General features: G+C 44.8%; 1 protein-coding gene across 5 annotated transcripts in view; it reads left to right on the top strand.

Moving 5' to 3' along the window:
• Positions 1–14,748, top strand: part of GFRA1 (GDNF family receptor alpha 1) — a 231,977-nt gene that overhangs the window by 194,126 nt on the left and 23,103 nt on the right. For all 5 annotated transcript variants that reach the window (XM_086379591.1, XM_086379587.1, XM_086379592.1 and 2 more), the window contains 3 exons: positions 22–131; positions 2,942–3,076; positions 6,880–7,061. In XM_086379591.1, coding sequence (XP_086235717.1) covers positions 22–131; positions 2,942–3,076; positions 6,880–7,061 — 427 coding nt within the window. The remainder of the gene's footprint in view (positions 1–21; positions 132–2,941; positions 3,077–6,879; positions 7,062–14,748) is intronic.

Raw genomic sequence — 14,748 nt, 5'->3', positions numbered from 1 at the left:
CCCAACTTTCTTCTGTTGCAGATCTCGCCTGGCCGATTTTTTCACCAACTGCCAGCCAGAGTCAAGGTCTGTCAGCAGCTGTCTAAAGGAAAATTACGCTGACTGCCTCCTCGCCTACTCGGGGCTTATTGGTAAGATGGGGAGACATGGGATGGGAGAAAATGCTGGTTCACAAATACCCAGAGTCCTTCCATTGTAGCCTGTAGCCTCTGTGGTTGTAAAAATCTCCCCGGAACCCTCTGTGCTGGCGTTTTGATGTTCAGTTCTTTAGGACTTGTCTCTAAAAAAGTGGGGTAAAAGAATAATGAATGCACAAAGGCAGGGATTATTAAAGAGCAGGGAGGCAGCAAGTGTGAAGACCGGGGACGCATCTCAGTTGAAGAACTGACTGCACAGAACAGAAGTAAGCAGGGAAAGCATGGTTATGGAGGAGGAGAGCAAGTCAAACCAAGTGAAGTACATAACTTTGGAGAGGGGGAGCTTGGAAGTCATGCAGTCTGGGGAAGTCAGAAAGGCTGTTTCCCTGAAATGGCCCTTTGGAAGGAAAATCCCTAAAGACTTGGTGTTCTGCTTGCCATTAATAATCTGGGTAATTCAGCTCCTGGTGGCGGGGGGAGGTTTCCCTAATATTTTTTCCCTGACAACAAACATAGCAGAAGTAGTCTTGTTCTGTCTTTTAAAACCTGAGGTTCTTGGCATTCAGGAGAGCAGTGCAATTAGGCAAGGCACTGGTGAGTTGGGAGAGGACAGGAGTGAGGCAGGTTCATGCCCAGAAATAAACAGGGCAGCAGGAGAAAAGGATGAGGCTCCTGGTACCGGGGCTGTGGGAAGCCTTGGAGGCAGGGCTCCCTCACGACTGTCGTGTGAGAAGGAACACGTAGTGAAAGCTGGGGAAGGATGAGGGAAATCACAGTTGTCAGAAGCCTGATGGCTCAGCCAGGGCGCCAGCTCCTGCCACTATCACACTAGTCCCTGGGCAGAAGAACGTCCTATCAAGAGTGACAGCACAAACCAAAGTCTTTGTCGCCAGCATGTCTTCAGCAAGAGTCACCGGGAAAATCACTGGCCATACTGAATGCTGGGATATGCAGGTGCTGTACACTCAGCCCAATTTTATTTGCAAGGATACCTGTGCTGTCTTGGGTAATACCTTTCACCAGCGACTGACCATTCACACTGATAGGTCCCATGAACTTGTCTTCCTTAAGTCAGCCCTCCATTTTTATTTATTTTTGTATTTGGCCATGCTGTGAGACTGGCAGGACTGGCATGCGGCTTCTTAGTTCTCTGACCAGGGATCAAACCCATGACCACCCTGCAGTGGAAGCCTGGAGTCTTAACCACTGGGCGGCCAGGGAAGTCACTCCTCCAAATTTGCATTCAGATTTTCCTTCTCTTAAATAAAGTAGTCCCTAGTAAGGATTATTTATCAACGATAGAATTACATGTTTAAGAAATAACAGAATGAATTAAGTCGTGTTCATTGTAAAGAGTTTTTTAAAATGCAGAGAAACCCACAGTGTTAAAAGATCTCTAGCCCCACTCGCAGATATAATCACTGTTAATACCTTAGTCTGCATATTCGAGGTGCACATCCTCATTGAAAACTCCATGTGGGTTCAAGCTCAACAAACTATTACATACCTGAGGATAATGAAATCACTTAAGGGAAGAACTAGTTGAAACAGTGCATTCTGTGAGCCAAAATTTATTTCTCTCTTGGGTCCAGATCTTTCCCTCCACTCTGGTCATAGGTTTCTAAGATCTCTGAAGACAAAGCTAGTTCCTACCTTTTCCAAATGTCAGGGATCCATTCTGGAGCCAGACATACAGTGGGTGCTTAGCAGACATACTCTAACCTCTTCATTCAGTGTTGGGGGGTGCCTGTTCTTTCTCACCTAAAGTTACAAGCTTCTCTTTGCTGTGGGTCGAAGTTTTCCTCCCAAGGTAGAATGGGACATTGTTTAGTTCAAGTCAGTAAGGAACGTACAGCAAAGAAGATAGGCCCTTGATCCATAAGAGCTTAAAAAGAATTCTTTTTTTTTTTCTGTTTCTGAACCAAATATATCCTGTGGCTCACTGGACTGCCTATTACTTCTTACTTCCAATAAATAATATAAAAACAGAAGGCTTCTTGGCATGAGTAGGCATTGCCTGGTGTGAGCCACCTGGGAGAAGACATTTGGGTTGTGTTAAGTGTAAGTGCATTGTTTATTTGCACCAATACAGAACTCATCAGAAGAACAATGGATACACAGGAAGATGTGGGCAAGAGACCACCCAGCATTTCTTTGAGGATTTTTGAGGACTATTAAGACAATACTGGAGGAGCCACTGGCTTAGGAAATTTCCACTGTTTGTTTCCAATTCCATCACAACTTGGAAGACCTTGTTTAAATCTGTTGAGAGTCTAGTGAGCAGAGGCGTCCTTGAATACATCTAGAACATGGGGTAACCCATAAGGAAAGCTTCTAAGCTTCCCTGGGTTACTCTGAAGGAGCCATTTGCTTCCGAAGGAAGTAGATGGCAAAGTCCTAAAAGGCCTTTTAAGATATGTAAAACCAGCTCTATCTATTTGTGAAGATTAATGACGTTTTCAAGAAAATGCAAGGGATTTGGCAATTCATGCATTCTAAGTTAATTCTCTCCTGCTCCATGACATCCATACCATTTGTGCAGAGAAAAATACCCTAAGCACAGCTCAAGGAGTTCTGTTAGAATTTTTTAAGTAAATGTGTAAATTATTTTATGTGCTCAAGATAAATTGCCGAGAAAATGCACTGCTTAACATAATTTCCCACTCAGCAAACACAGTGTTTGTAATTATCCACGGTGTTATCCACGGCGCATCCGTAGTCAGAGGAACATTTGTTTCTTTTCAGGCTATAGGAAAGTTTATATCATCACACAAGAATAAAACGCCTTGTTTTTACTCTTTTAGGTACAGTCATGACCCCCAACTACATAGACTCCAGTAGCCTCAGCGTGGCCCCCTGGTGTGACTGCAACAACAGTGGAAACGACCTGGAGGAATGCTTGAAATTTCTGAATTTCTTCAAGGACAACACATGTCTTAGTGAGTTTGAAAAAATAGACAACAGCCACACAAACGTTTTCCCCTAAGTTCAAACTGTAATTTTGTGTTTCCTATGTCCGCCTCCTCTGTTTGTGTGTGTGTCTCTCTCTCTCTTTTTTTTTTTTCCCTGATCGCTCATGGTGAATCCAGATCCTTTTAGCCACACTGCATGTTGCAGCAGGACCAGAGCAAGTGATGAACTGGGTGCTGCCAAGGTGGCAAGTCCAGAGGCCCCAGGAAGCGAAAGACTCAATAGCCAAGGGCACAGCGTGTGGGGAGGAACACTTCCACCCACAGATGAAATGTTGATCTTGGCAACCAGCCCCACATCAGTTCCAGAGGTTTTTAAAACCTGGGCAGCATACACAATGTGAAAGACTCGGGCAAGTTAGATGAGGGTAGGCCTCCAAGGGCTCTGAGAAAAATTAGAATGTTAACGTCAGTAGCCCCCTGGATGTTCAGGGTTGGCTCAGAGGAGAAGCAGCAGTTCTTGAGTGGAATGGGCTGGTGATGCAGCCAGGAGCTTTGAATACCTCCGGAGATGAGATGAGCTGGGGGTGGGAGTCGGGGGGAGGTTTCTGCTTGGAAACAGTACCATTATTATTGCAGGGTCCTTTAGGCAATTTGGAAACACGTTTCCCAGGGGAAGAGGGATAGAGAGAAATGTACGAGTGTGAACGATGAGCCTCATCAAATGAACTTCGAAGCACTGTGCCAGGTCTCCCTCCTATCCACCGAGATGTGTGCCCCAGGCAAAGATCCAGCCGAATACCTCATTCGTGTCTTGCAGCAGCCACCATTCATTTATCGGCTGCCTCCTCTGTGTGCAAACTCCCTTTTAGGAGGAGTGTAACTTATATCCAGTTGGCCAAAAAGCTTGTTCGGGTTTTCATGTAAGATGTTAGGGAAAACTTGATCAAACTTTTTAGCCAGCCCAATACATTGTCTCATTGACTGTAACCTGCACAAGAATCCTAGGAGATGCACTTAATGGTATCTCCATGTCACAGTGGAATAAGCGGCTGGTATTCACCTAGACGAGCCACGCCAGAGATAGGATCCAAAGCCCCACCCCGTTCCTTCCTCTGCAGCCCCTGCACCCCGTGGGCTTCTGCATCAGGCCTGAGATTGAGGGGCTGGTGGATAAAAACACAAGCCTGAACATCAAGGTCCAGGTAGAACTTCCCCGTGGGAAGCGTGGGCCAAGGTTCACCTACCTCTGAGCACTGTGCCCTTAGGTGACAATTTCTCCATGGTACTCTGACTGATTTTTAAAGAATTAACAAACTTTTTACTGCTTGTACACAGGAAAGCTATTAAGTGATACTTCAAAAACCTCCTCATTGTTTCTTTTGTTGAAAAGAGAAATCTAAGAGATTCACTCAGTGGGTACTTGGCTATAACCAAATGCTTTGATCATCTTAAAATGAAAACAAGCTTTTGGATGCTGAAGTGAAATTTCAAACCAGTCTAAAGTGTGGAGACATTTGCCAGAATAACATTGGGCACTATATCGTGGAACTATACCTTAAGCCTCTTCTTTGGTCTTGACTGAAATAAATCATGTGTGTGTGTGTTTGTGTGTGTGTGTGTGTATCCTCTTTTTCACGTCCTGCACACTCTTCTGGCAGAATCCAGGTTTTAATGAAGATAAAGCAATGACAACAGAGGTCAGTGTGAGAAAAAAAAGATTATACTCACTTGGGCTGGAAAACCACTGCCTCAGAGAGAAATTAAAGTGGTCCCTGCTTAATAATATTTTGGTGAAGGGAAGAATGGCATCTTAATGCTAATGATTTTTTAATAAACATAAACACATTTGGTCTTCAATGAGGACCAAAGCCAGCCAGAATTTTTCATAGTCGTTCCATTTATACTTTGATTAGATGGAGCACAGCCTACCAAAGACAAAGACTAAATTCAGCCTCTTGCAACAGGCCCTAGGGTAGAAGGAACTGGAATTTGTAGGTTTCAATCCAAATGTAATAACCCAGTTCCCCATCCCTTCAAATTAACCAAACCTCTCTAATTCCCCTAGCACAAGCACGATGCCAATCTATTGCTTCCCTGGTGGCTCAGAGGGTAAAAGAACCTGTCTGCAATGCAGGAGACCCGAGTTCAGTCCCTGGGAAGGGAAGGTCCCCTGAAGAAGGGAATGGCAACCCACTCCAGTATTCTTGCCTGGAGAACCGCATAGACAGAGAAGCCTGGCAGGCTACAGTTCATAGGGTCGCAAGGAGTCAGACATGACTTAGCAACTGAACAGCAACAGTGTATTGTGTACTTCCTCTGTTTGCCTCCTCAACCAGAATATAGCCTCCAGGAGGACAGGGACTTCTCTGTCGTGTTGGTGTCGTTCGTCCCCTGCTGATTCTCAGCACAGAACGGTGCCTGGCACTTAGTAGGTATTCCATTGACACCTGAATGACTGAGTGAGCAAGTGGACAGTCTTCCCAAATGACAAGGCAAACATGCTGGAAATCACAGTTCCAACAAATGACGTGGGTCTCCTGAATCTACGTGCCTTAACGGGACAAAGGAAGGTTTTGTTTTATTGTTGTAGTCCGGGGTCATTGAAGGAAACTGGTTGCCCAAGTACCACCTTCTTTACCCTCCACCCACCCGTTAAGCTCTGTAACCCAGCCGGGAGCTCAAGAAGCATTGATATTAATTTGAAGCTGTTTCCTACAGACTAAAAAATGTAAAGTTTTCAAAAACAAGCTTCCAATTTGCTGAACTTCAAGGATAACAATTTTAGAACAAAATGTCACTTCTGAGAGGAAGATTAGGCTTAAATTATTCTGTCTCGTATATCGAAAAATGCCAGCTAAGAGTCATATATTAACAATTTGCACATTCAGGTCCCAAATGGAAGAGTTTGATTTCTTATACAATGAATATGAAATAAAAAAAAAATTCCTAAATCCAGGCCAAATCCCTGAGGACCTGATTAAAACCTGTTTTTTATTCATCTCGGGGAGGGAAACAACACACAACCAATTTACTCTTGCCATAAAAAACAATCTAATCCCATGAAATTGTAATAAGCTTTTAAAGTTTTACATTTTAAACTTTTCATTTAAGCAGGGCTGCACCTTCCTAATTATGCAGATTTTGTTCAGAAGACTGGGAGCAGAAAGGAAAAAAATAATCTTGCTTACATTTTCATGATATATTATTGATGAGGTTTGGGATATATTTTTCTTTTAAAGAAATCGGTTGTGTTTATACTTTGAGCAATGCCGAGCTCATAGTAGGTGCTCTTTGGTAGCAGATCACTTTTTTTTTTTTTTGCTGTTTGATTTCACTGCCTGCTGAATTCGTATGAATGCTACTGAGTCACCCCAGTCTCATAATTAGGGATGTGGTACTTACTAATTAGCTTGCCTTTAGTATAAAATTTTGACACAAGCATTTTTTTGAAAGATGGAACAGTGATTATGATCCCAAATAGCAGATCTGAGGCTATTTTGAGTCACGTTTCAAAAGACTTGACTGATGGATGTTTCAGGGAAAGGATCTTATTCAGTACTTGGTACCTGAAGAGAGACATGGTAAATATTTGTTGCACTTACAGAGCATAGCTAAGTGTCCAGTTCAGGGTTTAATGAGTGAATTGATTTTAGAGCACCTGACCCGTGGCTGGCTCTCAGTGTGTAGGGGGTGGATGGATGGATGGGTTTTGCTTAGAAAAGTCCAGTGCTCTCATCAGAATTTCTAGTGTGCCTCTCTGGCTTCACGTATCCTGTCTGTTACATTTGCTGCTTGAGTTTGAAATTGGATTTCCTCCTGTTTTACTGCAGAAAATGCAATTCAAGCCTTTGGCAATGGCTCGGATGTGACTGTGTGGCAGCCAGCCCTCCCAGTTCAGACCACCACTGCCACCACCACCACAGCCTTCCGGGCCAAGAACAAGCCCCTGGGGCCAGCAGGCTCTGAGAATGAAATCCCCACTCATGTTTTACCACCTTGTGCAAACTTACAGGTAAGAGAAGAGGCCCGAACTCTCCGTCGGCTCGGTCTTCTGGGTGGGGACGCAGACTCGTTTTCTGAAATGTGTTGAGAGATGGTTGGAAAGAGATAGAATGCGGCTCAGGTTTAAATCTTAAAAGTGCATTTTAACCACAAGAGGTGAAGATCATGATGTACTGTAGAGTGGAGAGACAGATGGCCTCTGGGACCAACTCTGCCATTTACAAGGCATGGGCCTTTGGTCCAAGCAGTAAAATGAGGGGCTTGGGCAGATGAATCCTTAAGCTTTCTGTTTGCGAAGTGGTAGATTTGAGCTGGCTATTTGTTTATTTAGTATGCTTTTCAGTGTTCTGTCCAAAGCAGCAGCATACAGAAAAGGAAGAAGGAACTCTTGGCTTTCTAAAAAGAATTTTTTTTAATTTTATACAACTGTTAAAGGTTACTCTCCATTTACAGCTATTACAGAATAGTGTCTATATTCCCTGTGTTGTATAATACATCCTTGAACCTATCTTCTACCCAGCAGTTTGTGCCTCCCACTCCTGTATTGCCCCCCCCCGCCCAACCCTTCTCTGTACTTGTAACCTCTAGTTTATTCTTTCTGTCCATGAGTCTGCTTTGTTTTTGTTATATTCACTAATTTATTGTATCTTTTAGATTCCACATATAAGTGGTATACAGTATTTGTCTTCTTCTGTCTGACTTATTTCACTTAGTATAATGCCTTCCAGGGTCATCCGTGTTGCTGCAAATGGCAAAGTTCCATTCTTTTTAATGGCTGAGTGGTTGTCCGTTGTGTGTGGGTGTACCTTCTTTATCCATTCATCTGTTGATGGACACTTAGTCTGCTTTCGTGTCTTGGCTATTGTAAACAATGCTTCTGTGAACATTGGGGTGCAGGTATCTTTTCAAATTAGCATTTTGTTTTCCTTGTATATATACCCAGGAGTGGAACTGCAGACTCATGTGATAGCTCTGTCTTTAGTTTTTTTTGAGAAACCTCCCATACTATTTTCCACAGTGGCCATACCGACTTACATTCCCAGCAACAGTACTCAAGAATCCCCTTTTCCCACATCCTCCACATGTTGTCCGTGTCCTTGTTGATGATAGCCATGCTGACAGGTGTGAGATGATATCTCCTTGTGGTTTTTATCTGCATTTCCTCTTTGGAAAAATGTGTATTCAGTTCTTCTGCCCATTTGTTAATTGGGTTGTTTATTTCTTTGATGTTACGTTGTATGAACTGTTTATATGTGCTGGATATTAATCCCTTATCAGTCATATCACTTGGCAAATATTTTCTCCCATTCAGAGGATTGTCTTGGGAACCCTTGGCTTTGTCTCCATCACTAGCATTTAGACTCAATGTGGAGTATTTAACTATGTCTTAAGCTATACCAGAGACAGTGTTATTAGTGAAGTATTAAGGCAAATGTAGCATCCTGGACAGCTTCATTCTTCAGGAAGCACAAGAAGATACTCTTTCGTTTGAGTTGCTGTGAAACACTGCACTGAAAGCCCCTCGCGTGAACAGAATCCAGTGAAAATGGCCCAGAGGCTTATTTGGGGTTGAGGCAGATCTCTAAGGGCCAGGACCACAGTGACCTACGAATGGTCATTTCCTGACTTTAGTCAAAGCAGAGTGCCTATTCTGCCTTTTTATTTTTTTCATCATAATGAGTATTCAGCTATTTGGGAACCTCTTCATATCCTCGCCAAGGATTTCCACACACCTCACCTCCTCGGATACTACCCTCCTGGGGGCTGGGGGAGGGATGGTATGATTGTGCTCTTACTGCAGCATTGTCCACCTTGTTCTTTCATCAGAGCATGTGGGGCTCAGTGAGGGGACACTTCGGCTCGAGCCCACAGAGCTGGCAAGTCATGGAACCGGCCCTGGAATCCAGAGGCTTGTGTTCTTTCCACGGTTCCTCCTGGATGTGAGAAGCAGTGTTGACCACGTGGCGACTGCTACCTCCTGCCATGCTAGGGGAAGGGACATGTGCCAAGCACAGTGCTGTCCCTTCAGCCTTGTCACAGAACCATGTCCTCCCACCTCTCCACCACCCCCGCCCGGGGCCCCACCGAGATCCCCCTCACCAGAACACTTACCAGAAACTTCTCTGCGAATACCTTCTCGACTCACCGCCTCGTCTGTTCCCTAGAAAGTATGGGGGCAATTTTTCTTTTTTTCTGTTTTACACTATTTATTCACTTATTTGGCTATGCTGGGTCTTAGTTGTGGCACATGGGATCCTTCGTTGTGGCGCTCAGGCTCCTTGCTAATTCTTCTCTCTAGTGCAGTCCTCAGGCTGAGTTGCCCTGCTGCATGTGGGATTTTCATTTCCTGAAATGGGTCAGGGATCAAACCTGCGTCCCCTGCATTGGAAGGCAGATTCATAATCACTGGACCACCAGTGAGGTCCCGGGGGCAGTTTTTCTCCTTCTGCTTTGCTTGCTATCTTCTCGCCCCAACACTGCCCTCTTCTTCTTAGATATCCCACCTGCCATTCAGCTGAGCTATGTTTCTGTTCTCGTCCTCCTGGGTCCCTACCAACATCACACTCTCAAACGCACTCACACAGAAGACTAAGGAGAAGGTGGGTGGGAAGGCATTCAGGGTCAACCAGATGTTCTTCATACTTCTAAAGCATTTCCTGAGCTGTCCCCATCTTCAAAAGCACCATGCATAAAATGCCAGAAGTAGGAGGAGGCTTGGGGAATACTGCGGCATCTAACCACCCTGCAGCAGAGCCCTGCAGTTCAGGGAGGGGAAGCCGCTTGCACCAAGTCACCAGCTAGTTAGAGATGTGTCTAGAAGCAGATGTAGCACCACAGAGCAGTCTCTTCTTTCTCTGTGGCCAAGCCTCAGTGTCCTGCTTCCTCCTAGGTCAGCCTTCAGTTCTTATCGGGTCCGCTCAGACTCCAGCATCAATAAAGACTGGTGGCCAGATGAGGACAGGACCCTGTTATAATGAGGTGATAACAGTGGCCAGAGGTGGTTCCTGACCACAGGAAGAGGCAAAGCTCTGGCTGCAGCAGAAACAGGTTCTTCTCTGCTCGTGTCTAAGTACATGGAGCTTGACGGCAGAGGCAGTGTCCAGCCTGCTTATTAACCTCCTTTGGTGTTCTGGAAACTTCATGGAGGTGGGCATTCAAAACTGAAATTCTGTCCTCTGTGAATGTACAAATAGTAGGCAAGATGCAGCTGGTCAGTGTCTTTGGAAGTTCAGACTCTGTGAATAGGTGGCATCTCAGAAGAATAGTCATTTTGGAAGCTCCTTGAAATCAGTTTTTCCCCATGGGAGAGCAATCTGCCAGCCATGAGGAGGTGTTCTTCTCTGCATCTCCCTGCCCGCCCTCACCCCACCAGGTCATCTGTCCTCTGCTTTTTGGGGTGTGGTGCTTGGTCTGGCCACCAGTATTTACCTCCATCTAGATCTGCTCGACCATCTCCCCTGTAAGGGGAACCCTATACCAAGGCAGGGTTTCCCTGACAACGTCAGGGGATCCATGAGATCTATTCCCAAGAAATAGCCTTTCCTTCTCCTATATTAGTGGTAGGGACTCTGCCTCATAAACAGAGGGACTAAGTATAATTAAAGCGTGATGTTTCTCTCAGGATTGCCATTTAACTTCTCAGCAGAGTGGGGCAGTGGAAACGGGGGAATACAGAGGAAGCGGGGGGACAGCTATACCTCTCTTCCTGATGACACACGCACAATCCACCCACCTGGGAGCTAAACAGCATTTTACTTCTAGGGAGCTCTTAAGGGTTCCACGAAACCTCACCTTACCTCCTAAGATGACTCCCTATCAGAGCTCATTTTTGCACATGTGAGGCAAGGGGTGAGGGCTTGGGTTTTGCAGTCAAGCATGTGTGCAGACCCACACTCTCATCCTCACTAACGCTGTGACCTCTCCAAGCCTCCACTTCCTCATCTACAAAATTCTAGGACTTCTTTGGAGAAGGAAATGGTAACCCACTCCAGTATTCTTGCCTGAGAAATCCCATGCACAGAGGAACCTGGCCAGCTGCAGTCCACGAGGTTGCAAAGAGTCAGACTTCCTAGCTGCTAGATTGAGAGGATTAAATGGTGGTAATTTTTCATTGCCTGGGGTAGAGTAAATGTTCCAGAATGTCACATGTGATGCTTAATCCCAAGTCAGCTGGCCATTTAGTCCCTTTGCAAGAGATGGATGGTGGCATTGTGCTTTGCTTGGGGTGTTACACTGGGGAACGGTGGTGTGAGTTAGCACTAACAGTTGTAGAGTGAGTTTCATTTTGTGAAACATTTCACATGCATTGTGCTTTTTAGTCCTCACAGCATCTCACAGTCAGGTATGGTAGTCATCCTTCTCTTTTACAAATGAGGCAACTGAGGCAGGGACATGCTAGGAACTTAACTGAGATCGCACAGTAATTCTTTAGTGGGGCTAAGATGTCTGACTCCGAGGCCAGTGCACGTTCACCTTGCTCCATGACCTGGGCTCTTTCTTTGAATTAGGACTGGATAGAGAGGAAAAAGTAAAAAATAGAAAAAGAGGTCATGCAGTATTTGTCTGTGTCTGGCTTATTTCACTTAGCATAATGTCCTCTAGGTTCATGATCTCATTTATATGTGGAATCTAAAAAAGTTGAACTGTTTGAAGCAGAGACTAGAATGGTGGTTACCAGGGGCTAAGAGTGGGGAAAATGGGAAGATGCTGGTTATAGGGTACAAACTTTCAGACATGCAAGATGAACAAGATCTGGATATATATAGCATGGCGACAGTACTTAGCAAGGCCATATTACATGCTTGAAATTGCTTAGAGAATACATGTTAGTTGTTCTTACCCCGCCCCACGCCCAAAACTGCTAACTATGTCAGGTGTGTAATAATATGTTACTCAGCTTGACTGCTGTAAGCCTTTCACAGTGTATGAAAGTGAAAGTGTTAGTTGCTCATTTGTGTCTGACTCTTTGGGACCCTATGGACTGTAGCCCACCAAACTTCTCTGCCCATGTGATTCTCCAGGCAAGAATACTGGAGTGGGTAGCCATTCCCTTCTCCAGGAGATCTTCCAGGCCCAACTATCATACCTAGGTCTTTTGCATTGCAGGCAGATTCTTTATCATCTGAGCCACCAAGGAAGCCCCCAATATACACATATATTGAAACATCAAGTTGTATGCCGGAAGTCAGTACAATTTTTATTTGTCAGTTATACCTCCATAAAGCTGTAGCAGGGTAGGGAGGATAGAAAAAAAGGAAAGGAGAAGCTGGATTTGACAGACCCATGTGTCCCAGTGCTTCCTGAAGGCAGCAGTTCGAATGATGGAAAAAACAGAAAGCTCATGCTTTAGGCAGGGATGTTTCAAGACTAAATCCCAGGAGAGAGAGTATAAAGGAAAGACAAAGTTTGCCAGTGAAACTTCTTGCAGCTTGATGATCTCTTTAAAATGACCTACATTAAGAATGGTTGAAAGAATCAGTGGAAGCCAGAGGATCGGGAGGGATGAGTGACTGATGAGAAATGGGACTTAGCCCATGAGAACGTGGTCCCTGGCGTTGATTTAGGACTCCTGCTTCAACATAGGGCTCCCAGGAGACTCATTCTTCCCATCTGTCCTTCCTTTGCCTGCCTGGCTGTCTTCAGACAAATTACCATTTGCCAGGGGGTCCTAGAAATATCTTAGCATGGCGTTTGTCCCAGTGCATGTGTCATTACTCAGAATAGAACTGACTTAAACCAGCTTGGGATCCATTGGTAACAGATTTGGAGAAAGTCAACTATCTTTGGCAGCTTTAAAGTTCACTTCCCTTGAGAAGCACCCTCTTGTAATATTTTTAAATATACAATAATATGAGAAAACTCGGAGGGACTTGGGTTTCTGTCTTAACATTTGAGATAGATTTCCCCCTTGGAAGGGAAGAAATAAGAATAAACATTTTCAAAAGTCGGTTTCAAAGTGTAATTATCAACAAACCAAACACAATTCTGTTTGAGGAAAAGAGTAGCTTTGGGTGTGGTGTGCATAGGGCTCATCTGCAGTTCCTATGAAAGGCTCAGCTTTAAAAAAAGCAAAATTGATTGATTAGTATAAAATGTCATAGAAACATCCAAGAGCTAACCCCCTGAGGTGATAAAATACCAGGTTTTGGGTAACCAGCCAAGCTCCCATGTCAGGATTAATTGGCAGGCATATTAGTAACAAGCGTGACACAGGCTGTGCTATTATTGGCATATCCCTTTGACTTGTACAAAGTGGTCACATGATAAAGAAACATTAAAAATCCTACCAATTATTTCATCTTCTGTGCATTTGAGTGGCCTGGGAGCTGGAAAAAGCTCAGCATATTTAAATCAAATGGACTGTACTTGTCACTTATTTAAAGTAAATATCTTTTGGAAGTGTAGGTGTTAGAAAAAAATCTCTACTTTGCATTGTTGAACATCACTTAACTCTGGTGGCTTAAAGTGACAACCTCTTAAAGTAGCCTTTTTTTCGGCCCTAGCTTACAACGATCAAATAAGACTGTACAGACTGGGGGATATAGCCTTGGGACTAGTGCTGAGGATCCTTGAGAAATCTTCACTGCCTCTGTCCCTTTTCTTGGAAGGGGATGTGATGTGTGATTGAGAGAAGAAAATCTGATAGGTGGGGACACACCCTCAGAGCCAAAGCTGCAGGATGGAGGTCAGGTGGTTGTGGGCACTTGGTGGGGACTCTTGGGAACACGGCTAGTGACATCCAAAGTCAGTTTGTTTTTATGAATCAGAAAAACATATCTGTGAGTGAGACATGGAGGGACAGCAGTTGTGCATCTCGGGTTTAAGTCCCCTCCCCTCATCCTAGTGGGACTTTTAAGGCAGCATTCTAGGGGAGGATTCATAAAAGCAACTTTTTCAATCAGAAGGGAGATGTGAGCAGGGTCTAAATGAATAATTTTTGCAAGAATGCTTATTCCTAAAGTCAGCAATGCAAAGCCTGGCTGTCCCTTCCCCACTTCAACAATCGTGTCATTTTCTTTGGCAGTCAGACTGTGCTAGCCCTGAGAAGGACCGTGCTGGCCCTCTGTGGGCCACGAGGGCAAAAACTTTGAGGTGGGCATTTTTTTTCTGGAGCAGACCACCTGGATTCAGTTGATTTCAGGCTAGGTCTGCACCTGCCTGGCCGCTCAGCACAGTCCCTTCTCTTGGCCGAGTACAGTTCGGAGTTTATAGAAATATGCTGGGCGCTTGAATGTTGTTGTTTAGTCATTAAGTTGTGTTCAACTCTTTGCAAACCCATGGACTGCAGCCCAGGTTCCTCTGTCCATGGGATTTTCAGGCAAGAACCCTGGAGGGGTTGCCATTTCCTTCCCCCGGGAATCTTCCCAACCCAGGGATCTAACCCACGTCTCCTGCATGGGCAGGCGGATTCTTTACCACTGAGCCACCAGGGAAGCCCCCTGTTTGCTGTAGCACAACATTTACAGATTGGTAGTAGGGGCAGGAAAGTGAAAAGTGAAAATGAAAGTCGCTCAGTCATGTCCAACTCTTTGTGACCCCATGGACTATACAGTCCATGGAATTCTCTAGGCCAAAATACTGGAGCAGGTAGCCATTCCCTTCTCCAGGGGATCTTCCCAACCCAGGGATCAAACCCAGGTCTCCCACATTGCAGGTGGATTCTTTACCAGCTGAGCCACCAGGAAAGCCCAGTAGGG

The sequence above is a fragment of the Bos grunniens genome, chromosome 26 (genome assembly GCF_055505025.1).
Source record: "Bos grunniens cultivar Pamir isolate PY7600 chromosome 26, Bosgru_T2T1.0, whole genome shotgun sequence".
Lineage (NCBI taxonomy): Eukaryota > Metazoa > Chordata > Mammalia > Artiodactyla > Bovidae > Bos > Bos grunniens.
The sequence above is the reverse complement of the archived record's forward strand: the minus strand, read 5'-3'. Positions and strand labels throughout refer to the sequence as shown.